The sequence below is a fragment of the Hipposideros armiger genome, unplaced genomic scaffold, assembly GCF_001890085.2.
Source record: "Hipposideros armiger isolate ML-2016 unplaced genomic scaffold, ASM189008v1 scaffold_212, whole genome shotgun sequence".
Lineage (NCBI taxonomy): Eukaryota > Metazoa > Chordata > Mammalia > Chiroptera > Hipposideridae > Hipposideros > Hipposideros armiger.
This window is the reverse complement of record NW_017731562.1, coordinates 1776983-1802908: the sequence shown is the minus strand read 5'-3', so window position 1 is coordinate 1802908 and position 25926 is coordinate 1776983. Positions and strand designations below refer to the sequence as shown.

The 25926-nt window shown below is 38.2% G+C and overlaps 1 protein-coding gene across 1 annotated transcript; it reads right to left on the bottom strand.

The window, feature by feature from the left end:
- Positions 1 to 885: 885 nt before the first annotated feature.
- Positions 886 to 24718, bottom strand: PLEKHA3 (pleckstrin homology domain containing A3). Its single transcript, XM_019654029.1, has 8 exons — positions 24263 to 24718; positions 19460 to 19576; positions 14214 to 14369; positions 11971 to 12107; positions 10269 to 10433; positions 6839 to 6882; positions 5198 to 5313; positions 886 to 2201 (listed from the first exon to the last, which is right to left on the bottom strand). The coding sequence occupies exons 1-8, from the start codon at positions 24300 to 24302 to the stop codon at positions 2074 to 2076; spliced, it is 903 nt and encodes a 300-aa protein (XP_019509574.1). The 5' UTR covers positions 24303 to 24718; the 3' UTR covers positions 886 to 2073.
- Between the last annotated feature and the right edge of the window lie 1208 nt (positions 24719 to 25926).

Genomic DNA, 25926 nt, shown 5'->3' with positions numbered 1-25926 from the left:
CCTGAAGCTTTATAGGTTGCTTCATGCTCCCAATTCAGTGATCAAAACCTAGATGTAATTCAAGACACATTTATGTCCCCTCAAAAAAATGATTTCATAAATACATTGGTTCCTAAGGAAAAAAAGTGGCTCCATAGTTAGGAATATAGCAGACCTGTTCAAAGCACCTGTTTCAAGGGGAGGAAATGATAAGGACCAGAAATGACTGCATTTTACTTTAGAAAACTGTTCAGAAACTCAGCTTTTTGGATAAAGCAATAGAATGGATTTATTTCCTGTGAGTTCAAAACCTTGTTATAGTGTTTTCATTATAAACCTATCAGTTAAAATAAAAAAAAAACACTACCAGGAAAACTCCTTATCAGTAGCACCTTGACCTTCATGGTCTTATCCTTTATGTAAGTTCTTACTACCACACACACAAAAAAAGCAAAAAATATGATTACTCGCTCAATATGACAACTTATTACATTATCAAACTTTTTTCTCAAATTAGACATATGAAGTACAACATATGAAAAATATTCCACTTAATGCAGTCTAATGACCTGTGTGCTATTTAAAATCACAATTTCTTTAAGTAGCATAGTTTATCTAAATGTATCTTAATGATTATAGATTGTATATGTCCACTTGAAACTTAAGGGAGAAAGCTTATAATTACCGATTTATTTTAGTAAATACCAATATTGACTCTTAAAAAATTCCCACATACACTTACGAGAGAAAATTTAAGTGAAATAGGCTACACTATTCTAAGCTCATAGGCAACAAACCTAAAGATATGCTTCATTTATGTATTCACTGTGAGGTCTGAATATACAAACAAAATCAAAGCAATAAAGAATACTGTTAGCACCTGATAAAGATTAGACAGAATACCAATAAATGTAAAAAATACAATGTATTATATGATGAGTTTGAATGCAAAAACCACATATTTATTAAACACATGATTAACTTAAAAACACCAAACCAGTTTGTTTTAAAGTGCTCTCATCCAAGACCTTGGACAAAACTGTCACTCCAAAGTGAATTTAAAAAAAACAGTTTACAAGGCAAACAATGACAATAAGTATGGACAAGCACTACTAAAAAATGCTATTTGTTCTTTAATTAAATAATGCCATTCTTGAGTGATATAAAGCATTCACCTTGACAGAAATCCTTTCTTGTATAAATAGTCATAAATAAAAAATGTCTCTAGATATTCTAAAGAGCTGCAAACATTAATACCTTACAACAGCAGCTTAATGTCTATTTGAGGGAAAAAAAGTCACTAAAATCCTCTTCCATTGAAAGTCGTTTATTTCTCTGGTGAAGTGAGCAAGGTCACTACAATATTAATCTCTTTTCTAGAACAGTGTAAATAACAATGTATACACATCTTAAATTTGGTAGGTCATTTTTTGATGCAACAGAACAATAAATAAATAAAAATTAAATACTTTAACCCAACATTTGGTATTGACAAATCAGTAGTGTCAACTTCACATATGAAGGACAGCACAGTCTGGTTTGTAAAAAATCCTCAATGTCATGGTACTTGGGTTAAAAATATTTAGAATATTAAATGTTTCCTTTTTGCTTAAAGGAATACAGTACAATCACCATCAAGCTGCTATCGTAACTCATTTTCAGCTGGGGCAAAGTGACCATTTGGTCCATGGCACAAGTTACATATATCACACTTCTGTCAAACTGAAACCTTATGTTTATAAGATTTCATGTTTATAAGCTACAATACACACTGAATAAGCTGTCAGTACCTCACAGTTTTTTAGAAAAATATCTACATTTGTCCTTATGGATGTCAAAATGTTACACCATCATTTGTTTAAAAAGAAAAAAAGATGCACATTCATACTGTGAAGTTATTAGGAAAATACTCTTGCAAATAAACTATATAAAGATAAAATACACTTCAAAGGTATGTGGGTTGTTTTTTTGTTTGTTTTACAAGATTCTATAAAGTGCAGAGAAATCCTAAGGGAAAAACTACTCCCTATAATAGTTTAATTACAGCAGCTTTTGCATAGCAATTCTTAAAGGAAGTTGGACACTTCTGTTTCCTCAGGAAGAGAAGGATGGAAGAGGATCTTCCAATTCAGATTTCTTTTTGGCCATAAGTCTACTTTCTTCAGGAATGGTTGTTGACGCCAAATCTCCATTAAGTGTATTTCTTGAACAGTGAACAGGTCCTATTAAGAAATTGATTAAAAGGTTAAACATCCTATCAATGTTAACTCCAATCTTCTGTGAAAGAACACTCTAAGTTTCCTATTCAAGGACATGAAATTCCTTTAGTTTTCTGCCAATTTTTTATTGTTTGATAGGAAAAAAATCTACCTTTTCTACTATTGGCGGTCATAAGGAGAAACTTCAGAGTTTATGAGATAAAATATGAAACTACCTAAAGTAGAAACATTATTTTGTTCATTGCTAGAACCATGACTGGCACATAATGGGAGTCAATAAATATTTGCTGAATTGAATTTAGTCTTTCATAATTACCTACTCCTTTTCCAACCTAATCATTTGAATGCTATTTAGTATCCTCCTTGCTTTCTACGCAAAGAAGCCAAGACCCAAAAAAGATTACATGCCTAATGCAAGATCACACAATTTGTAACAGGACTAGGACTAATTCAGGTCTTGCTCTTTCCGTCACTAGACTTTCTGAGCAAAGCTGACAAGGTACCTCACACTGAAACATCCCATATTTCCATTCGGAATACAACTCACAAAACTATCACTGTAGGAACAAGGGAACACAGCTCAATACATTGGCAGCTGCCTGTTCCAAGGCAGCTGCACTTTCATAGGTGCATATCATCTGACTTTAACACGTACATTTATTATTTTCATATATTTTTAAAATCTAGTTAATAAAAAATAGGAGTAGCTACATTTGTCAAGGAAAAGAATGTTTTGGTATAAAGATTTTCAACTAAGACTTTCACTGCAAACACATACTTTCTAAGAAGGAGCACTAATTCAGTCTCCACTTTGTCAATTAACTGAGACACTAAATTTTAGGATAAGCAGAAGGTAATCTAAGGAAAAAAATTCTGACCTAGCTTACAGGTGCAATTTTTAAAAGTTCTAGAGCATAAGATATATGTATGTATATAAATATGTATGTATGTGTGTGGGTATGAGCGCACGTATGTCTAATTTTGTTACACTCCTTAACAGCTAAATTGGGGAATACTAAATGAAATAAGGCATTGTATTTTTAGATCTTACATGAAAACTGTCTTTAAAAATTCAGGACCATAATGCCTAATGCAGAGGAGAGCTAAGGAAAATGGCTAGCTTTAAAAAAAATCAATTTAGCTATCACAAATGAAAATGTTGCCCTTAAAGAAAAAAAGAACTGGTATCTAGAGACAAGTAAAAGGCAGCAAAGAGAACTCTTTCCCGAGCTGTGGATTAAAACGGTCATGTACAAAAGGCATAGAGAACAAGGTAAATCAGAATGTATACACTACCTGTTTCAGGTAACATTTTCCCCCCATACCTAACCTCGTTAACCCTTTCTCTTTTCCTTCTCTCTTCCAAGTTGTACTAAATTGATTGGCCCCATAAAGTTTGTTTCTCCCTTCCCCTTCTCAACCTCACCCCTTTCCTTTCCTCATTTCTTTACCCATTGTCCCAACTTAAATCCAAAATGATAATGAGAACAGAGTAGTGCTCTATATCAATAAATAGGTTATTGGTTCTGTAACAAAAATGGGCATAAAAACAAGATATCAACTTCTAAAGATCTGAAAATGGCAAGCAGTCGGGCCGGCCGAGTGGCGCGATGGTTAAGAACTGGCTTGGGACGCCAGAGGGCCCCGGTTCGGATCCCACATGTGAGGGCCAGTGACACTGCCCTCCACAGCTAAGATGCTGAACAACAGCTCAACCTGGAGCTGGGCTGCCGTGAGTCGCCAGCGACGGTGTAGGCTGCAGCCCCTGTGGCAGTGGGTTGCCATGGGCTACCGTGTGTAGCCAGCAGCCAGCGTGAGCGGCCAGCAGCCGCAGTGAGCGGCTGTCCAGAAGCCGGCGACTCATCTGCCTCACCCAGGAAGAGAGCAATGATGGTGCCAACTTGGGCCAGTGAAGCAACATCCTCCACAACTAGACTGAAGAACAAAAGGACAGCAACTTGTCTGTTCCCCTTCCCCCAATTCCCCAGCACTGTTCCCATCCCCCCAATTCCCCAATTAAAAAAAAAAAATCTTAAAAAAAAAAAAAGATAATGGCAAGCAGTCCTTTTTAGAATCTCCATCATCTTCATGAACTCTACATTCTCCTCTAAATATAAACCTGTTTAACCTAGTTAAGTAAAACAACTCTATCTTAGTCAATGTTCTCAAAATATTCAAATACTAGAAATCCAACACCATTGTTCTGTACCACTTTAGTCATACTACGAATTAGCTGAGCTCTTTAGGCAATCTAAAGAATCTAACCATTTGTCATGTCATTTCCATAAGGGAAATAAAAGCTGTGTTCCACACAACTGATTTACAAATAACTCTTGGAACACAATCTGTTACTTAATTGGGATGTAATTTCTATCCCATATGCTTCATGGGAATAGTAAAGACTTTGAAAAGCAAAAGTTGTAATAATAAGACCATATTTGTGTTCACTGGAAATCATGGTCACTACTGCCTAACTAGATACCATAATTCACTGTCATCACCAGAAAAAATGATCTTCCTTGGCCATTTCAAATTATTTAAGTAACAATGCTGATTTTGTTTCTTTGAACCTCGAACTTGCTTTTATTTTTTCTTATTTTTGTTTCTTGTTTTTTTCTTAGAATTCAGAACTTGCCCTACCCACAATTTATTTTTTCTTCTAAAATGTTTTTAAATGTAAATGTAGTGGGAGTGGAAAATTATTAAGTGCTTACTAAAATGTAGTGGGAGTAAAAGATTTGGGTATTTTATATATATATATATATATATATATACCTGAGATACAGTAGTTACAAAGAGATACTCAGCACTTCTTTGTTAATAACAAAGGTACCTTATAAGAAGATAAATGAGCTTCTGTTGATTATGTACTGTTTGCTTAGCTTCAAATTAAGGAATTAACCATCCAAGGGTCAAGTACAGTGTTCACTTGTGAGTATTCTTCATTTCAACCATTTTGCTGAATAGGCCAAAGAAAGAGACAGCCCCATCTAACTTACTATCTGGGTCTTCAGGAGGAATGTCATTATATGAGTCTGTATCTGAGTAGGTTCTTCGGCGTCGCTGGGAGAGTCGGTGAAGTGTAGACACTGGTTCTTTCATAGAGTGGCTACTCCTGAAAATTAAATAAAAAACATTAAATCGTATGGCCTTAAACAAATGGAAATACCCTCAACTAATCTGGAGTTTTAAATGGCTTCTCTTTAACTGAAAGAGGAATTATTTTTATGCCCAAATAGTATTTTGGTAATATTCTACTTGTTCAGAGGTCAAGACACAGTAAGTCAAATCATTTAGAGCCTAGCTGGTAACCTGGAGACTACATCCTCTGAGTCAAACTAAATGGAAAAGGGGTACAATAAAGCAGCAGCAATTTCTTTTATAGAGGAGGATGCAGCTAGGCAGTAGACATATTAGATGGTTAACAAATGTTTGAGAACTAAAAATTATCAGTTTTACAACTACACGTATCTAGTGTCAATCCATATCTGGTCAAAAACAGCCGAGTGAAGGGACGGGCAGATAGTTTGGGAATACGCTAAAGGTCAACTTCTGACAGCAGCAAGACAGATAAAGGTGGCAAATGGAGCCTAGAAAAACTATTTTAAAAGTCAGTCTAGAAAATCAGAAAACTAGAGAAATCAATCAAAAAAATTCAACACTGAAGCAAATCACCATCACTCAACAGCATCTTGGCTACCACTGTATGAAAGCCCAACATCAATGTTCTTAATGACAACTGTGATTCATCAAGAAGAAAATAAAAATTAAAATTCTTATTATATTGTATTTAATAAGGCAGAAAGAATAAAATACAGAGCAGAAAAATTTCTATCATAAAAATAAAATTTTATCAAAGGGATCACACTTCTATTTTTCTGGAAAATTCAGCTGGTGAAACTTTTCATTCAGTGATAGGATTGGATACAAACATCACTGGACTCCTCTGAGCACATGATAGTTACATCAAAGATTACATAATCATCAGAGGGAGAAAAAAGGTGATAAAACAATAAGGGCTCAGTTAGCATTTATTCTTAATGTAGAGAAATAAATACTAATGTCAATGTAATTTCATCACTTTCCAAAGAACCAAATAAGAAAAACATAGCAACTTAAAAGAAAATCACCTACCAAGATAAAGAATACTTTAATAGCCTGGGATATTGGCAAGATCTATCTAGAAGGTAAATTTTATTGATATGAATATATACTTTAAAATATCAATTGCTTTTTTTTTTCACTTTTTTCAATGAGATCTTTAGCTTCTAATAAAACAATAGCTCAGTATGAATATATGATACTATAAAAAGCTGTAGTAAAATGAGCCTAAGCTTTGGAGCCTTGATCCATCAAAAATAGATTTCTATTACCATCATTTGATATAATTTCAAACATCTAACAACAGCTGGCAAGGTGCTTACCTTGAATAATTTATTCACTCATTTTTTTCTTTACTGGCTACCTACTGGGGCCAGGGCCCATACTGAATACTAGGAGATAAAAATGCTAAGCAAATCAGAAACAGACTCTGCCCATACAGAGTTTATATTCTACACCACTTTATATTAAAGGCCTAAAGAAATTCCCTAAGTAGATATAATTTTGAGAAACTTGGTCAAAATAAAAGGTTATTTTACCTCTCTGAACTGCAAGAACCAGGGTGGCTGACAGAACGCTTCATCTAGAAATTTAAAAAGAAAATGAGCGCAATCCATATGTCAAGTAGAATAAAGCAGTTTTAGTATATTATTATCTTTATTCAGAGAAAAATGGCTGGCCAAAAACATTCTTTTTTACAGACTCAAGTAACATTATTATCACATCAAGCTTTCTCCCTAATAACCATTAAATGGAATCTTTCTCAACACATATCGAAAACGCCTCTCTCCGTCTCTCTCTCTCTCTCTCTCTCTCTCTCTCTCTCTCTCTCTCTCTCTCAGGGCAGGAACAGAATCTGGTAGCAAAGCTTCTCTTTACCATTCATTATTCAGGTAGCTGTTACACAGATCTCTAAAGTGTGGTTTTCATGGAAGACGACATGAATAATTCAATTCTCTAAAGAACTCAGAAGAAGAATCCTACACCCCAAATAAATTTCTATATATATTTAAAATATAATAAGTAAAATTTGATTAATAGGAACATTAATAAATATGACAAATACTAAACATAATTTAGAAGATCCAACTAATGCACCAAAAATATAGAAAGAGCCAGTCAAGTAAAACAGATCATTTCAATGTTTAACAAGGTAGCAGAGAAACAAAGTACTTGAATATACTAAAGGCTAAGGATGGTTGCTTTTATATACAAGGGTCAAGAGTCTTACACTTGAAGTCTAACATTTGTATTATGTAAATGCTTTCTACATTTGTAACACGAGTTATCAGTTGCTCTGAGAAATCCCAGTTGAAACAATAACAGTTATGATCTAGCCAGTTTGTAGTTCAGGGACATCCCCACTACAATTATCACTCAATCTGTGGATCAAAATGACTGTTGTTTGAACTTCCATGATGATTTGAAATAACTGAATACAAGTTAATTTTAAGTGGGACACAATGAAAATAACTACATAAAATGATTATAATGATCAGGTTAATTTTGGAATTCTCAAATGTTTCGGCTTTATTTTTCATTTATGCATGTTATTTGAAAAAAAAAAAAGAAAGAAAAAAAGGATTTTCCTATGAAGACTGTTTGACCTTACTTTCCATGTTATTTGTCTCCAGAACTAATTTAAGCCGCAATTTTTGCTTTATGTACGAAGGAAAATGGCATAGCGAAGAAAAATAAGCAGCCACTAATATTTTTTAGGTTAAGTTATTGGATTTCCTATAATGTTTCTACTGAGAAAAGGTTTTGGTTTAAAAGTGACAGTTATTACTGTTTCTTATAAATAAAACACATATATGACCTTTCTGGACTCTACAACATTTGTAGCAAGGCATTTTCCTCATAAGTTCAATGCCAAAACACGGCAGCTTTGAGATATTACTATTGTGTTTGACTCTATAAAGTACACCTTTAAAAAAACATTGTACCTCTTGTACATCCATCTCAAGAACATAGCATTATATATCCACCTCAACAAATCTTTTTTTCTTCAGCTATATGTGTTATTTAACATTTCACAGTATGTTTACAATTGTTCTAAAAGCAACATCGTCCAACTGTGTTCTACTGAACACCACAGTCCTGTGAGATGTTATTCAATAATAAACAAGAGGGTTTAATTGTCAAATAAATTTCAGAAACACTGCATACCGCCTCTCCTTCTCAGAGATTCATAATATACTTTAGCATTACAAAGGCAAAACAGAGACGACACAGAATTTAAGTGAACCTAGCATTTCCCATACTAATCTGGCCATAAAGCTCCTTTTCATGGTACACCTATCTCATTAGTCCATCATACATTGATTAAAAAACAATGATCTAGGGCCGGCTGAGTGGCGTGTTGGTTAAGAGCTGGCTTGGGACGCCAGCTCTGAGCAGCAGGGCCCTGGTTCGGATCCCACATGAGGGCCAGTGACACTGCCCTCTNTTAAGACATTACAGTCAAGATTCATCATGAAAAGTCATAGATTTTGTATTATAGTTTGAGGACGTGATTAGGTTAGTTTTAGGAGATTAGATTCATCTCTGAAATGTGAAGAACCGGGCCAGCCAAGTGGCGTGTTGGTTAAGAGCTGGCTTGGGACGCCAGCTCTGAGCAGCAGGGCCCTGGTTCGGATCCCACATGAGGGCCAGTGACACTGCCCTCTACAGTTAAGATGGTGAGCAGCAGCTTGACCTGGAGCTGGGCTGCCGTGAGTCGCCGGCAACTGCGTAGGCTGCAGTGGGGCTGCAGTGGGCTACTATGAGTTACTGTGAGTGGCTGGCAGCCAGCGTGAGCAGCCGGCAGCCAATGTGAGCTGCCAAGAGCTGCCGTGAGCAGCCATCCAGAGGCCGGCGACCCATCTGCCTCACCCAGGAAGAGCGCAATGATGATACCAACATGGGCCAGTGAAGCAACGTCCTTCACAACTAGAATAAAGAACAAAAGGGACAGCAACTTGTCTGCTCCCTTTCCCCCGATTCCCCAGCGCTGTTCCCCTCCCCCAATTCCCTAATAAAATCTTTACAAAAAAAAAAACAAACAACAACAACAAAAAACAATGATCTAAATAAATTTAGGTAATAATGTTTACTAAATCTCTTGTAACTAAATTTGCTGGGGTGGGTAAGAGAACCTAGGAATAAGCTGTACCCTTTCTTTCTTCCAACAAATAAGTTTTCGGTAACTGCTTAGAATACCAGGTAGGTGGCATTCTTGCTTCTCTAAAAGGGCTCCTGAAAACAGTTTGATGAAAAAAATGTAAAGTCTCATCAAACCTTACCTCACCTTGGAGTTCCCCACACACAATGGCTATAGCAATTTTATTCGCTTGAAAAGGACAACAAATCTGCTAACCGCCCCTCCTCCCCGTCCCCCAGCAAAAAGAATACTTGTTCAGTGATCAGAAAGTAATATTAAGCACCTATCATTAAACAGGTCAGATCCTTTGAATGACCTTCTGATGTAGAAGATATCTGATGTTATAGATGAAGAAAATGAGGTCCAGAGAGATTAAGAAACTTGCCTACTTGGGAGGGTTCAAGTCCACATGTGGACTACAAAATACTGTTTCCTCTGTTGTTTCAAATCCCTTACAACTTCTGTAAATATTTGCTTATTTTATCCCATTGTGGGTAAAACATTACCCCATTGTGACGTTTTCACCAAGTAGAACAGTTCTCCCCAACCTTTTTTTGTGTCATGGCACCCACAAAAGATTATATTTTCCTGGCACATTACCGTAATTAGCACAGCCCCTCTGAGGGGAGGCGATCAGGACCTTGACACATGCTGAGCCTACCAGATGAGAGGCTCCAATACGGAATGTAAGTACAATAAAAAAAATTTCAACCTGTCGACTATTTCCCTCCCACTGCCATATTCCACCTTAAAAATAAAAACAAAACAAAACAACAACAACAACAAAAACATGCAATATTACTGGAAGAAAAACAAGTTGTTCCAACCATTTGAACAGGAGAAGGTGACACAGGAGAAACTAAGGGATCTGGATGGGGCAGCTGGAACATCTCAGGTTTAAACTTGGCATTTGCTATCTTCACACATTCTTCAAGCGTTGTGATGAATGTATTACATGTGGCACTAAGTAGAGAAGAGGCTTCATTCATGTTCTGAAAAATTACACACAAAGAGTTAAACAGACTCACACACAACTATATGGAATCATGCACCACTTCATAACCAAGTAGTGTAGCATTATCTCCAATGGGCCCCTTACTAGGTTATGTTCAAATCTATTTAAAATACACTACCTTAGAAAATTAAAGCAACACATGAATAAGAATTGCCTGTCTCGCAGGTAAACAATGTATGAAATTAGATTCCAAGAAAAACAACTTTTGCATTTAAACCAAATATCATACTGCAAAACTGTGTACAAAATTTACCTTTGACAAACCTAACCTAAATGGCAATTTTCTAACTATCAGCATTCCAAAGGTGATCATAGCAGTGGAACACCTGTACAGTTACTTAGTGGCAGGCACAATTCATGTCTACCCCAGGCCCATTCCCCCATTTCTTTCTTGGTAGAATAAAAACTCTGATTTTTTTTTTTTTTTTTAATGACAGCCAAGTACCCTGACCTTGGGGGATGAATACAAGCTGGTTTAAGCCAGTCAAGGCTATTCCATGACCCTTTATCAAGTACTCACTTGTCCTAGTTTCCACTGACCCAGACCAAAAGGATGGTGAGAAGTCTGCTGGGAAGTTTCTGGGATTTTTGTTCCATGATAAAAGCTAAGGATGCAAGCTGAAAAAGTCACTCTCCACCCTGGCTACCCGACTCTTCCTGCCTTTGTGTGGCTTCGGCAGCCACCTTGAAGCCTTGGGTATGAGGAGGAAAAAAACCCAACACAGCAAGAATGGCAGAGTGGAAAGGTGCAACGAGCCTGGGTTCCTGATACTATCCCTGAGCTGCTGGAGGAAATGTGAGGGCGCCTACCTTCAGAGAGCTTGTGGTAGCACAATATGTGGCCTCAGGGTTTAATGTACCTACAACCAAAGGTGACCTACCTCACACAAGATTCCTGCCCAACAGGAGGAGGCCAGAGGAGAGGTAGGAAGATTTCTTGTCCCACTTCTCCCAAGTTCAGCTAAAGGGGACTGGGGACCATGCTGGTCTTTCAGCCGGAGAGCAGAGGGCTCAATGGCCCTACTTTATCAGAAAGAGTAAGCCTAATCCATAGCCAGGTCCTACAAATCTGAGTTTTGATTCCTACATCATCGTCCTGAGAGTATTATTTTTAAGTTATTTCATAAAGCTAAGTTATCACCTCTCAGTAATTAAGCTACATCCTTATTACAAAAGGAAGAGAATAGCTGTTGTCCAATCAATTCAAGTAGTCATCCTGGAAAACAAATCCTGGAATGCTGCTTCCCTACTCCAACCATCTAATTATCAATTGGCTGCAAACATAAGCCTTGGTTCCCTAGAGAAATGTGCTGCTGCCTGCTTTACTCTGCCTGCACACACATAATCTAGAAGATTCTACAGATTTCCAGATTTCCAGTCTACAGTAAGGAGAGCTCAGAATAGCTGAAAATAACTCATTTTGAAAATGCTTCTCTGTTCTCTTATGGGAAGAACCTCACCCACCAGTGTACTGCAAAGCATAACCAGACATGAAAGGGTCATCTTTGTTGTACCTCTATGCTGGGAGGTGAATGATTCTCATCATGGTGAACAAATTCTTGGATCGTATGAACTTGCTGCATTAGAAGGTCACAGTAGAGGCGAAGTTCAGACATTTTGGTTTTCAGAGATTCACTGGTTTCACTTATTTCTGAAAGGAACATACATAACCATTCAGTTAGATCATTTTCGTATTTGGGGGCAAAACAACAAATGGAATAATTAAAAACATAAAACAATAAAAATACCTATAGCTTAAGAGGTATGAGACCTTCAAAATAGGATACAAGGGCCCTGAAGAAACACCTTCTCTTCAGATAAATAGAAAAAAACTGGCAGTCATAAGCCTGACACGAAGTTTAGATAATTTCCAGAGACAGGGTGATGACCACTGATATTCCCACTCCGTTACTCATCTTTCATTTGAAAAGTACTTGTATTTTGTCTTTTGTGAATTGGACTTTCTTGTCCTTAACACATTTTTCCAGTTCTGATGTTTGGGTTTTCTCTTAATAACATACAAATTGATAATTTACAAAAGTTCTTATATACTGAATTTAGCAATCTTTCATTTGTCCCACACACTGCAAATACATTTCAAGATCTGCCAGCTCTCTTTCAGTTTTCTTTATTGTATATTTTGGCATACAGAAGTTTTTAATTTATATATAGTTAAAACTATTGTATATAAATATTCATTTATTTTCTTCTGTTCCTTTCATTGCTTCATGTTCAGAGTTTTTTAATTAAGAGCTTACTTTCTGTTCTTTAAGCTCTCCAGGCAGACTAAACATCCAGCCAAGATCTCAGCCCCTCACTTACCAATGCCTTCTAAACTAGTGGTGTAAGCAGGGGAGGAAGGAGGAAAAAACTACACAGCAGATCCTGCTGCTGCTCCATCTTCCTCAGCCAATGGAATGGCTCTGTGGTACTAGCCACAAAGCCACCCTAGCCAGAGTGGACCAAAGCAGCTCTCTCTGCCCATCTAACCTAACCAAGTTAATTTCTACCCAAATTTAAGTCCATTCTTTTTTTTTTAATTGTAATAAAATATATTATTACCATTTTAACCATTTTGAAGTATACAGTTTGTTGGTATTAAGAACATTCATGTTATTGTACAACTATCTATTTCCAGAATTTTTTTATTTTCCGCAACTGAAACTTTGTACACATTAAACACTAACTCCTCATTCTCCCCTCCCCCAGCCCCTGAAAACCAGATTCTACTTGCTGTCTCTATGAGTTGACTACTTTAGGTGCCCCACATTAAGTGGAATCATATAATCTTTGTCCTTTTGTGACTGGCTTATTTCAGTTAGCATTATATCTTCGAGATTCATCCATGTTGTAGTGTGTCAGAATTTCGTTCCTTCTTAAGGTTGAATAATATTCCATTGTACATACATACCGTACTATGTTTATCCATTCATCTGTCCATTATGAGTATCCATGCCTTCTCATCCTACCCTTAGCCATATTCTATCCATGATGTTTTCATATACTTGAAAACTGTCACAAATTCAACCCTTACCCTTCATTTTTCAATACCCATAACTAGCTGCTTTCACTAATACAGATTAACTTCTATTGTTTTTAATTATAAAAGTAATACAAGGCCAATGAAAAATTTTGGAAAATCAAAAAAATATATAGAAAAAAAAAAATCAACTGCCATCTCACTACCCAGATCTAAATACTGTTATTTTCACATTATATCTGCATATAATTGAATTAATACCATAAATTATTTGCTTTGATTTTGATTTTTTATTTAGTCCCTTTGAATTGGCCATATATGTACACAATAAAGTCAAAAGGTACAGTCAAAGGGTACACAGTGAAAAGGGAGTCCGCTTTTCACAAATTCCCTTTCCAAAGGTAACAACTTGACCAATTCTTATATCTCTTTCCTGAGCTGTCCAATGAATAGATACATAATTTTGAATCCTGCTTTTTCAATTATTTAACCTTGGGAATTTTCTCACATCATTAAAATTCCATGTAAACATTTTACTGGCTACATAATAATATATCAGCCTATGGAAGCACTATATAGTTTACTGAACCATTCCATTAAAGGTTTAAATTTAAACCTTTGCACTGTTTAAAATGTTTTTTACTGTGAGGAACATCTATGTACATAAATCCTTTTCTATTGGTTATTTCTTTGGAATAGATTACTGCACATGAATATGACAATTTACATTTATGTTTAAGAAAACAGTCTCATCACAATGGAAAAATCTGTAGTTACCTTTTTCTTTTTTAGTCCTAGTATCAGTCAAACAGGCTTTGGAGCTCCCCAGAGCTACCAGCCACCTCTGTCTTTCAGCTGCATTCACAGCCTTCATGTAGAAATGCTGCTCTCCTGGAATGATTAGTTCCATTCTTGTGTTGTCTGCTGAATGGACTATGATGATAAACAAAGGGGAAATACAGTCATGGATGTAAGTAAGGGAGAATCAAATCATCACTCTTACATAGTATCAGATGTTTCAGACACCTCAAACAACAAACTAGGATTCAAGACGCAGGCAGTGCTGCTTGCTAAGGGCCTACCTAGTGGCACCCTCAACCACCATTCTCACATCTACCCTACCTGGCAGTGGTGCCAAAGTGGTGGTGGCATGTAAAAGGAGAAAACAGCAACAAATTGACTATTGAAAAATGAGAACTAAGAACTCCCTCCCTTGGGGCCAACTGCTCCACCTTAAATAAACATGCATTATTATACTTATCACTCAGTTTTTACTGATTTCTTTAAAAGCAGAGTCTGCGTTTTGGTATCTGTGAAGCCTAGGACAGTGCCTGGCATACAGCCAAAGAACAAGGAATGGTAACTATGGCCACCTTCCATAAGAACAATAGTCCTCCACTAACACACATATCATAATCACCTGGAAAGCATGAAGATTTTGGAGCCTTCCTCTTTCCCCTCCATCCATCCTCTTCTTCCTCTCCTACACACCACCCCACCTGTTGATACTCTGACAAAAGAGAGCTAATCAAGAATTATGCTGAGCCAATCCTACATTTCTGTTGTAAGACTAAATTTGTGTTACGTTTCATTAATCAACACGTATTTACACAACTCAGAGCAGTGATGGTAGAGGGGAAGACAAAGCAGGAGAAAAAAGGTGTCTTTGCTCTAATACAGGTGAAAATTTAACAGAGGAAACAAACTGACACACTAAAAACAATCAAAACACCTAAATGTTGAACGCTTTGGTACAGAGACTTCATGTGGAATTATAATGAGAGAAAGGTAAGAAGCAGCAGAAAATAAAGAAGTCTTCAAGAAGAGGGATTAGATGACAGTAGGATTTGATTAAATCAGAAAAACTGCAAAAGAAAAGTTCTAGATGAAAAAATATGTACTGAGGATATCATGAGACAGGTCTAAATGGAGCCCTGTGTTGTATAAAAAAGCAATGATATTTATGAATGGATAAACAACCAATGATGGGTGCAAAAGATTTCTAAGCTAAGATAAAACTACTGAAATTCCAAAGCTCCAAGAGTAACTTTTTTTTGCTACTTGTTATACTAGTGAAAGCACCAACAGCTACCTTAAAAGGAAACAATGCTCTAATTTCCAGTGATGTTTCTACAAGATGAAACTAAAATAAGATGACTCATTTTTAAACATACTGTAATTTATATATCAGTCAAGAGTTGTCACCTGAGAAGGCAACAAACTTAATTAAGAACAATGCTTCCAAAAGACCAAGTTCCTAGGAAAAATGGACAAGACCTCTATACATAAATCTGCAAAACATTACTGAGAGAAATTAAAGACCTAATTAAATATAGGAATATACCACACTAATGGATCAGAAAACTCAATATTGTCAAGAATACAGTCCTCCCCAAGTTGATGTATAGATTCAATGCAATTCTAATCATAATTCCAGCAAATATTTGTGGAAACTTATAAGCAGATTCTAAAATGTATAAGGAAACGCAAAAGGCCAATAATAGCCAAGACAATCCTAGAAAGCAACTAAGTTAGAAGACTTAGACTATCTGATACTAAAAAGTATAAAACTAAATAAATTAAGGCAGTGTGATATAGGCACAAGGATAGAAAAACAGGCCCATCAAACAAAAGACAGTCTAGAAAAAGACCCACCCCACACATACATGGTCACTAGCTTTGTGACAAAGATGTCCCTACATTGAGTGTGTGGGTGCAAGGTTACTCTTTTCAACAAGTGGTGCTCAGTCAACTGGATATCCATATGGGAAAAAAAAAATGAATCTTGACCCCTGAAACCATATATAAAAATAAATTTTAAGCCAATTTTAAGCCACAGACCTAATATAGACCTAAATGTAAAAGGTAAAACAATAAACGTTCAAGAGGGTAACAGAGGATTTCTTAAGTGGGATATAAAAATTTCTAATAAAAAATCGACAAACTGAATTTTATTTAAACTACTATAAGAACTCGTGTTCATTAAAAGATACCATTAACAAAATGAAAATGCAAACTACAGAGTAGGAGAATACCTTTGCAATACAAAAAAATCATTGTGAAATTGGGCTAAAAAATTGAAAAGGGACTTCAAAAGATGATGTTCAAATGGCTAATTAGTATCTGAAAATAACAACTCAAAATCATTAGTTATTGAAGAAATGCAAGTTTAAACTACCATGAAATACCACTATACACTATAAATATTCAAAATCTTAGCTGAACCAAGTTTTGGCAAAGGTGAGAAACAACTAAAATTCTCATACTCTGTTAGTTGAAAAATAAATTGGTACACCCACTTTGGTAAACAGTTTGGCATTATCTGTGACAATGATTCTCTCCTTGATCAAACTTTAGTCATGCTCCGCTGAGCCTTCTGCTTGACTAGGCCCCAACTTGGACTTCCATCTCTGTCTTTGTAGAGTCCAATTTTAGCAAGAATCCTGACAAATCAGTTTAGTCAGAATCCCCCGCCCTCAATATCTGATCGCCCTAGATATCTGACCAAATTCCTCTTCGCTACCATCCCCCAGGTATTATCTGATCACCCTGGCCTGCCTTAAAGAATCCTGTTAGGTCAGTTTGACCAGAATCCCCCTTTAGCCCTAAAGTTTCCTCTTACTAATTTTCCATCCACCTCTCTCTCCCTCTCTGCTCCTTGGCTATAAATTCCCACCTTTCCTTGTTATATTCACAGTTGAGCCCAATCTCTCTCTCCTACTGCAAAACCCCATTGCAGTAGTCCCTATACCTAAAACAACAGACTTAAACAGTTTGCCTTACTATTTTAACAAGTGTCAAGAATAATTTCTTCTTTAATATCTGTTAAAGCTGATTCAACAATTCTACCCTAATTTTAGATATATACTGAAAAAAAATTCATATACCAAGGGGTGCCAAAAAAAATGTATACACATGACTTGTATTCATCTTTTGTTATCGGTATATATCGAGTATTACAATTTTAATACAGTTTTTTCATTACTTAAAATGTATATATATATATATATATATGTATGTATATATATATATTTTGGCACCCTCTGTATGTGTATAACAAAAGAAATACATAGGGATGTTTACTGCAGCTTTATTTATTATAGTCCCAAAATGGGAGGGAAAAAACATCCATCAATACTAGAATGGATATCCAAATTGTAGGAAAGTCATACAATGAACATATTACACATTAATAAGAATGACTGAACAACTAATACAGAGAACAAGGATGAATTTCACAAACATAATGTTGAGTGAAAGAAGCCGGGCCCAAAAGAAAATACTGATTGATTCCACTTATAAAATGTTCAAAAGCAGGTAATACTTATCTATGGTGATAAAAGTCAGATTAATGGTTACCTTTTAGAGGGATTAGTGGCTGAGAAGACATAATATCCCAGCACATAGGATACTGATAATATCCTAATTCTTGATCTGGGTGGTGGTTATACAAGTGTGTTCCCTTTGTAAACATTCTTCAAAGTGAATATTTAAGATTTGTGCCCTTTTCTATGAGTATGTTATTCTTTAATGAAATGATTACTTTAAACAAAACAAGAACGAAAATACTTCCATGGCTTAAAAATGCTTGGAACTGCCTTAGAATTCTGTCAGTAAACAGTCTCTTAAAATCCGCAAAGTTGGCAAATTGTTGAACTTTGAATGTAGTTTGATTTCTGATTTCATCAAATTTCATTTGGAATCAAATCTGGGGAATCCAATAAGATAAAACCATCACTTTTTAAAAAAACATTAAGGGCCGAGTGGCTCAGTTGGTTAAGAGCTCGCTCAAGAGTTTGAGTTCTGAGCAATAGCGGTTCAATTGCCGGCCCGAGCTGAGCAGCCGCTGAGGGGCCAACAGGCAGCAGGATGGCTCAGCTTAAAATAAATAAATAAATTAATTAATTAATTAAAAAACATTAAAATTCATGCTTTGAATGTGCTATTCTTGTGTGATTTATAGAAATAAAACAACAAAATTCACCTCATATATCTCAGGGAACATACAATCAACAATGCAGCAGGCTGAAGTGTTTCTTTATCTTATATAGCCATGATTCCCTATTGGGGTTTAACAGTCACTACTCTAGAGCTTTAATTTTTCTTCAATTCTCCTTGAAGAATTCAATACTTTTCATTATCATTTTGTCTGATCTCTCCTACCTATCTACCTCCACCCCACATACCCCAACCATACATACAAATGAATCAATGGTCCATGAAACCTTCCTTCATGAAAATTACAGCACAACTCATTGTTTTATTTCTACCCTTCAGAAAGTGCACAGTATGGAAAGGGAGGAGAGAGGGTAACTTTACAGTATAGAAATCTACAAACACTGCCTCAGCCAAGTGGTCAAGCTTAATTTAACATCAAGAGTGATGTGTCATGTTGATACTATGGATTCTTGATATGATGTGTTGAGAATGGTAGTTTACCTTTGTGATCTTCCTCCCTAAAACTCATAACACCAGTCTAAATCATGGGGAAAACATCAGACAAAATCCAATACACGGGCTTCCTACAATATTCCTGACCAGTACTTTTCAAAACTCTTAAGATCATCCAAAAAGAAAGAAAACATCTCTGTTACCCAGAAGAGCTTATCTCCAATTCAGCAAAGAACCAGAGTTTGACTGACTTCATACTTGATGAAAAACCTACGAAGTACCTTTAGAGTTCAGCTCCCAACCTTTCTAATACCTTTCTACCAGAATGAAAGAGAATGCTTGTAGACTCAGCATGAACACTTAAGTGGCATTCGCAGAAATTGTTTTTCAAGTCCAAATTGGAAGACTAGCACTAGTACTTCAAAATTCAATTAAAAGTATATTTATATAGAGAGAAATATCAAAAACTGTGCTTAATAATGCCAAATGACATTCCCGAATGCTAAGGAAATAAATGGTACTAGAAGATCCTTACTTGGTTACAAATGCTCTTTTTCCTCTTTGTGGGGTATGCTGAAGAGCCCTTTTACTTACCTAACTTCAAAGTCCTCTAATTCCATATATTCACTCACCTTTAATTTCACAAACTGCCATCTTTATACTTCCTTTGCTCCCTTTGCAAACATCATCTTGTGAATCATAGTAGGATAAGATTCCATTATCTAAAACAAACCATCGAGGCTGCCAACCTACAAAGATCATAAATAACAAATAAGAAATTATTTTCATCACATGGAAAACTGAACTCAAAACTTACCATCCATGTTATTCTTGGCTCCAAAATAACATTCTGACAATGAATTTTTTAATTGCCAAGCCTTGCCTAAAATGTTCTTGCATCCATCTCCACTTTGTTAGGAGAGATTTCTGGGGAACTCTCTCGATCAGCATAAATATGGGGAGTAATACCTTTATTCTAGTTCACAACATTCTCATTAACAACCTGTGGATGGAAAAGGGGCCACATGTTAAACATGACAAGCTCAGGAGACTGAAAATAACCACAGAGGATGGTGTGAACATAAAAATTCCTAACTAAGGTAGGCCATGGCGGGAAGTCACATCTTGAGCTTCCTTATTAAGTTAATCTGTGTGTTTTTAGAGTGGGCCTGTTCCTCATCTTTTTGTACCTAAAATAACATATTTAATCCTTTTCCTGGACCAGAACTGGAAACTGCAAAATTCCTCATTATTATACTAGTCTCCAGATTACCATCTCTAAGTGCTGTAAAAAGCCAACTGTTAGCTATCCTGCACCCACCTGTATGGGAGGAGTACCTGTCTCTCTAATTTACTTTTATCCAATCCCAGAGATTTCCTCGCTTTCCTTTCTCCCACAACTTTATCTATCACCAATGGATTTCATGTAACCTTCCTCCTTTGATTTTATGTATAAAATAAGCTGTAAAACTGCCATTCTTCAGAACATTTTCTCAATCCGCTGAGATTTTGCTTCCCGGCAATTGTCGACAGTTTGGCTCAAATAAACTCTTATAAATTTTCTCTTAGGCTGAATGTTTTTCGTTAACAAACCCATAAGACCTGTCCTCAGTAACAGCCCTGCACAGGGTGCAACATAACTGCCCCCTTTTTCTAAAAGGGAACCAAGTTGGGTTATGATGCAATAACTCTACTACCATTCTTTAGTTGGATAACCTAGGACAAATCTTTTCATTTCAATAACTATCAAAAATGTTCAGTCTCGGGCCGGCCGAGTAGCGTGTTGGTTAAGAGTCGGCGTGGGATGCCAGCTCTGAGCAGCAGGGCCCTGGTTCGGATCCCACCTGAGGGCCAGTGATGCTGTGCCCTCTACAGCTAAGATGGTGAACAACAGCTCGACCTGGAGCTGGGCTGCCGTGAGTCACCACTGACAGTGTAGGCTGCAGTGGGGCTGCAGTGGGTTGCCGTAAGCTACCCTGAGTGGCCGGCAGCCAGCGTGAGTGGCTGGTGCTGGCATGTGCTTTCGTGAGCGGTCGTCCAATGGCCGGCGAGCAACTGCCTCACCAGGGAAGAGCGCAATGATAATACCAACATGGGCCAGTGAAGCGACGTCCTCCACAACTAGACTGAAGAACAAAAGGACAGCAACTTGTCTGTTCCCGTCCCCCAATTCCCCAATAAAATCTTAAAAAAAAAAAAATGCTCAGTCTCTCAAATGAGTGAAAAAAACAAGATAGCCTCTCAGGTGCCACCTAGCCCTCTAATTCTGCAATGTGACCTTCCCCTCTCCTATAAATATGTTTCCAAAGCAAACTCCTTTGCACACAGTGAGCACTGAAGGAGTTCCATACCCGTGGTGAGAGCATGGATTCCCTACCACCCCTCTCTCCTCGTTCTGCTGGGGGCACAGCTCAGGCAGAAATGCTAGAAGCTGCAATCATTCACTTAATTAGTATTTATTCAGTGACTAGAGCACAACTATCACAGACTGGGCTGTAAGGCAGAGCTGGGGATGAGGAACATGGCTTTCCTCAGAGATCAGTTCCTACTCTTGAAAGCTAAACTCAGTGTTCCCTGAAATCTTATTGAGCATGCTACTAATTTACAACAGTTCACTGATTAATAACACAGTGACCATGCTGGAGGCTGTGACTGTCCATGTTCTTTCTGTGACTATTAAATCACAATTCGGCCTGGTCTTTTTGGACACAGCCTGCTATATGATGAATCAATTCCACTTTTCCAGGGCCAGATAATACCAAGACAATGACAGATGAGGGACTACTCTTACATACTGACACAGACCCAGGATTTACCTATCCAAATGACTTTGCCTGCAACATTTTTGAAATGATAATGCTGAGTCATCACAAAAAGGTTAAATGTCACAGCAGGGAATGTCATAATACAGTTCAGAGAGACAGATAGCCACAAACAAGTTTCAGACGCTTGGAAAATTCTTTTTATGAAACACTATACTACTCCCTAATGAGGCCAAGCAAATTTGAAGGTAAGTTATTTTGGTACATGAACTTTACCTTATTCATCACTGCATTCCTAACACCTAGAATGGTGCATGGCACGTAACAGGTGCTACAAAAATGTATTTCTCAAGTGACTTATTGAATGAATGACTAAATACCAGAAAAGTGAGATACTGCATGTTATCCATGAGAGTATAGATATGCAGTAATTCCATGAGATTATATTGTATTGAGCATGCACAGAAATGATGAAAACATTATCTTTCCAAACACTAACTTATCGCGGCAAACAAATTATAAGCAGTGTGTAAAAATACACTTCTCCACTACAGGTCCAGTTTGATTTTTGTAAGCCTGCATTATTATGATTCAATCTCTCTTTAAAACAAATATTGATCAAAATGACTCATTTATTATTTGTAATAACTAGAAATGTGATCATGGTTAATTAATCTAATTAAGACTGTTAATTATCTATACACACCTTTTTGAAAAAATATTTAGTAAAACCACCTCTAATTGATTCACATGCTTATAAACAGAGTGCTATATCTGTGAAAAAGATTCACAGGTAGTCCCTCTTTTAAATTCGTTTTTAAAATGCACATTTTTATCCCAAACTACTGAATGTTATTGAAATCCTTCTCTACAAAGGATTCTCAAAGAACACTCATCAACCTGGAAGCTTCTTTATAGATCACTTAGTGTGAAGAGATGCTCGTCATTCTAACCCAAGAAAACTAAAATTAATAATCAGCATGTCACTGAGTCAAATTTAAATTTAAAAAATGTAATTCTTCCAAACAAAAGATTTCATCAAGGTTTTACACTGAATACTAGCAGTTAACTTAAATACCCTTCAGACTAAAACCTTAAGCACATTTGGTTAAAAGCTCAACCAGCTGGTGTTCTCAGTGTCACAGGAGATAAGAAAGAAAGCCACCAAGGCTGTATTTCGATCCAGGAATAAATTATGACTCATCTCAGTAATCTCACATTGCTCTGGGCTATGTATTAGTGGTTCTCCAAAAGACCTCCCAAGACACTGTGCTTATAAACATTTGCAATGAGATGATCATTTGCATCTCAAAGCATAGAAACTATTGTCTTAAAGTTAATACAAAATCTCAACAGTATAACTGTTCTCACAATTGCCCAAATGAAAATGCTTAATAAAAAAATTGCCTCATTTTTTAAATGTTTCCCATTAAAACATATCATTTATAGAAACAAATTGTTTAGCATCCAAGTGCCAACAAAATAAAGCATCCATGTATCATAAATGTTAAAGCATTTGCTGCTATAAATCTGGCTTTAGCATTGTGATTATCAAAAAGACAGATGCAACTGTAGCTCAATGCTTATTCCTCCAAGTATTTATGTGTAGATTTTGTACAAGGTGGGGTGTATGTAAGTTAAGTGTATCATACAATTACTAAGGAGTTCAATATTTTTGGCACAGTGAATAAGTGGGCAGCAAGTCAAGATTTGCCTATTATACTGGCCCAAGAAATCTGTTGCTATTTAACCTTATCTTAAACCCATTCCCCTTCCGCTAATTTGGTGTGATCTTAGCATTCTGAATTGGAAGACACCTCCAGGGTAAACTAGTTGATCACCCTGGTTTTATCAGATTGAGATCCTGAGAGAAAGAGGTGACTAGTTCTTACTGTTGGTTGATGGCAGAGATGGGATTAGAACTCAGATTTAAGACTCTTAATAAACCAGGTTGTTTGTGTCATGGAAAAGTGCCCTTCCCTGCTGGTCTCATTTCCACAAAAAACCTAGCTCTTTGGAGTTCTTCCTTCCAACCCACTCACTTCATGGTTGAAATTGACTTGGCTACTCCACTTCTGTGTATTGCACTTTCTTCCACTAATTCTCACACACCTGAGTTCCAAAGCACACGGCTACCTCAATGACAACCAACCCCTAAGAGAATGTTATCTGGAGACAATTTCAACAAGAGAACTGTTAAAATGAACCACGTTGCTAAGGAAATAAAGATTTCTTAAAATTAAATCTTGATTTTAAAGGGTCCATTCCAGTCTTATACCCCAATAACGGTTATTAACACAATGCTGAATTAAGTGTGAATAAGGACAGAGATTACAACACATGTAGAGTGGGAATTGTTCGGGAAGCTACAGGGGGAAACAGAAGTATTATTACACGGGCAGAGTGGTCAGGTGCACCTCCCACCGTCAGAAAGGTACGCAGTCTCGAACTGTCCCCTGCAGAAGCCAGACGGGCTCTAAAAGGGGACAGAGAAAGGGAGTTTACGCCCGGGAACCAAACAGAGCCGAACGACTCGCTTGCCGTAAGGGTCACCGCAGGCCAAGAAGAGGGAGGCGGAGCCCCTGACCTGCCTTCTCCGCAGCTTCCCGCTGAAGCCCGCCCCAGCCCTCTCCCCGCGGCCCCCGACCCCTGCAAGCATCCGAACCCTCATACCTGTGAGATAGTTGGTCCACTTGTACAGAACCCCCTCCATGCTTCAGAGCCCGGCGCCGCGCATCCTCCCGGCCTGGCGCCGGCCGCGGTGATGGGGTAACGCGGAGCCTGGGCCGCCCCGCCCGGCCCGCCGGGCCCCTCCCCCGGCGCCCCCAGCCGGCACCAAGGCTTCCTTAGCCCGCGCGCGCCGTTGGTACGTGGCGGCCCTTAGAGGCCGGAACGGCGGCCGCCCCGTGGAGCGCGAGGACCGCGAGGCGCGGGCTCAGACATCCCCGGGCGAGCCTCGGCGGCGGCGGCGGCGGCGGCGGCGGCGGCAACAAAAGTGTAACCGCGGCCGACCTCCCGCTCGCGCTTCCGCTGCCTGGCAGCTCCCTCTCGCGCCCTGGAGCTCCCCCCTCCTCGCCTGCCTGCCTTCCCCCCCGGGCTCCCCGTTTGTTTTCATTGACCCCGACGTCGCTTTCACTTCCTGGATGAAAGGGGCCGGCTCGTCCCGGGAAACCCCTCCCCGGCGGCGCGGCTGAAGGAGCCGGCGCGGCCTGCTGCCCCGCCGCGGGGCTGGAGGCTGAGCGAGGAGGGCATGCGGGCGCGGGGCACCCTCGGCCTCCTGGCCTGGGCGCTGGACAACGCTCACACTCCCTCAGGCCCTCTACTGGCGGCCCCGGGGCGCCCCATCCGCCCCGCAGCTGCGAAGGCCCGTGTTGATAGTCCCCCCAGGGCCGAAGCTTCCCGGCCCAGAACCGGCGGACTCGGACTCCGCGGTGCGCGCAGCCCTTGGACCCACCCGAGCACCAGCTCCCTGCGCACTTAACCGGGGGGCCGTGACTTAGGCCTCTCGGGTCTTCCTATAACTGAGCCTCAGGTTCTTTCCGGTGTCTCACCCACCCCCCACCCCCCATCCCGCAAGAAAATAAAAGACTTCTTTTTATGTTCCTTTGTATCCTCACATTTAGGGATCCAATAAATTATTTTTTTAGGGAGGCACTGTGCCACTGAAAATCCTCCAGCCAGGAATTGTCATCAGGCTAACAACCTTGGATAGTCACAACTGTGTTTAGAATATAAAATGTGGAGCCAAACTTTGGAGTTTATTTTATTCTAAAAATGGGGGTTTTCCTCCAGCTTTTATGATTTTTAATAACCCTGTTTGAAAATGATCATCTTACAGAATTGACAATTTTCCGATTTATGGACTTTTGCAAGCTTTAAGCAAAGCAGATACAGCAAGCTCAGTGCTGTGGTTTTTTTTAGTATCGCTGAGGTAGAATAACACCTCGTCTTCCAGAACCCAATCCAGGCCTTCAGCCTTTCTGGTTTGTGTAAGAAGTCTTATGGTATTCACTTGGAAATAAGGTAAATTGATGGATTGATAGAGAGAAGGATAGATGGATATGTAATAAATCAAATGTTAAATGTTGATAGGATCCAAGTGGTGGGTATAAGGCCATGATGACGGGGCAGTAAAAATTCAATTTTTCTGTGTGTTTGTAAGTTGTCCATTCTACAATGTTGAGGGGTAATGCTGGCTTTGTGTCAGACTTCATCAAATCCCTACTGTGTATTGGCTGTGAGATTGGAACAAAATGCCCAATTATCGTAATTACAGTAGATTCTCCTTTGCTTTTCAGTAGTTTGGCCTCCAGTTTTTGCACTTTCAGTTACCTGAG

Bases quoted from the DNA above. Each gene is read 5' to 3' on its own strand.
- PLEKHA3 (XM_019654029.1), bottom strand. From the start codon at position 24,302: ATGGAGGGGGTTCTGTACAAGTGGACCAACTATCTCACAG. The intron at 12,108-14,213 runs GTAACTACAGAT...TGTTCCTTTCAG, and splicing joins TAGGACTAAAAAAGAAAAAG to AAATAAGTGAAACCAGTGAA. The intron at 5,314-6,838 runs GTAAAATAACCT...TTTAATTTTCAG, and splicing joins GGTTCTTGCAGTTCAGAGAG to GAGTAGCCACTCTATGAAAG.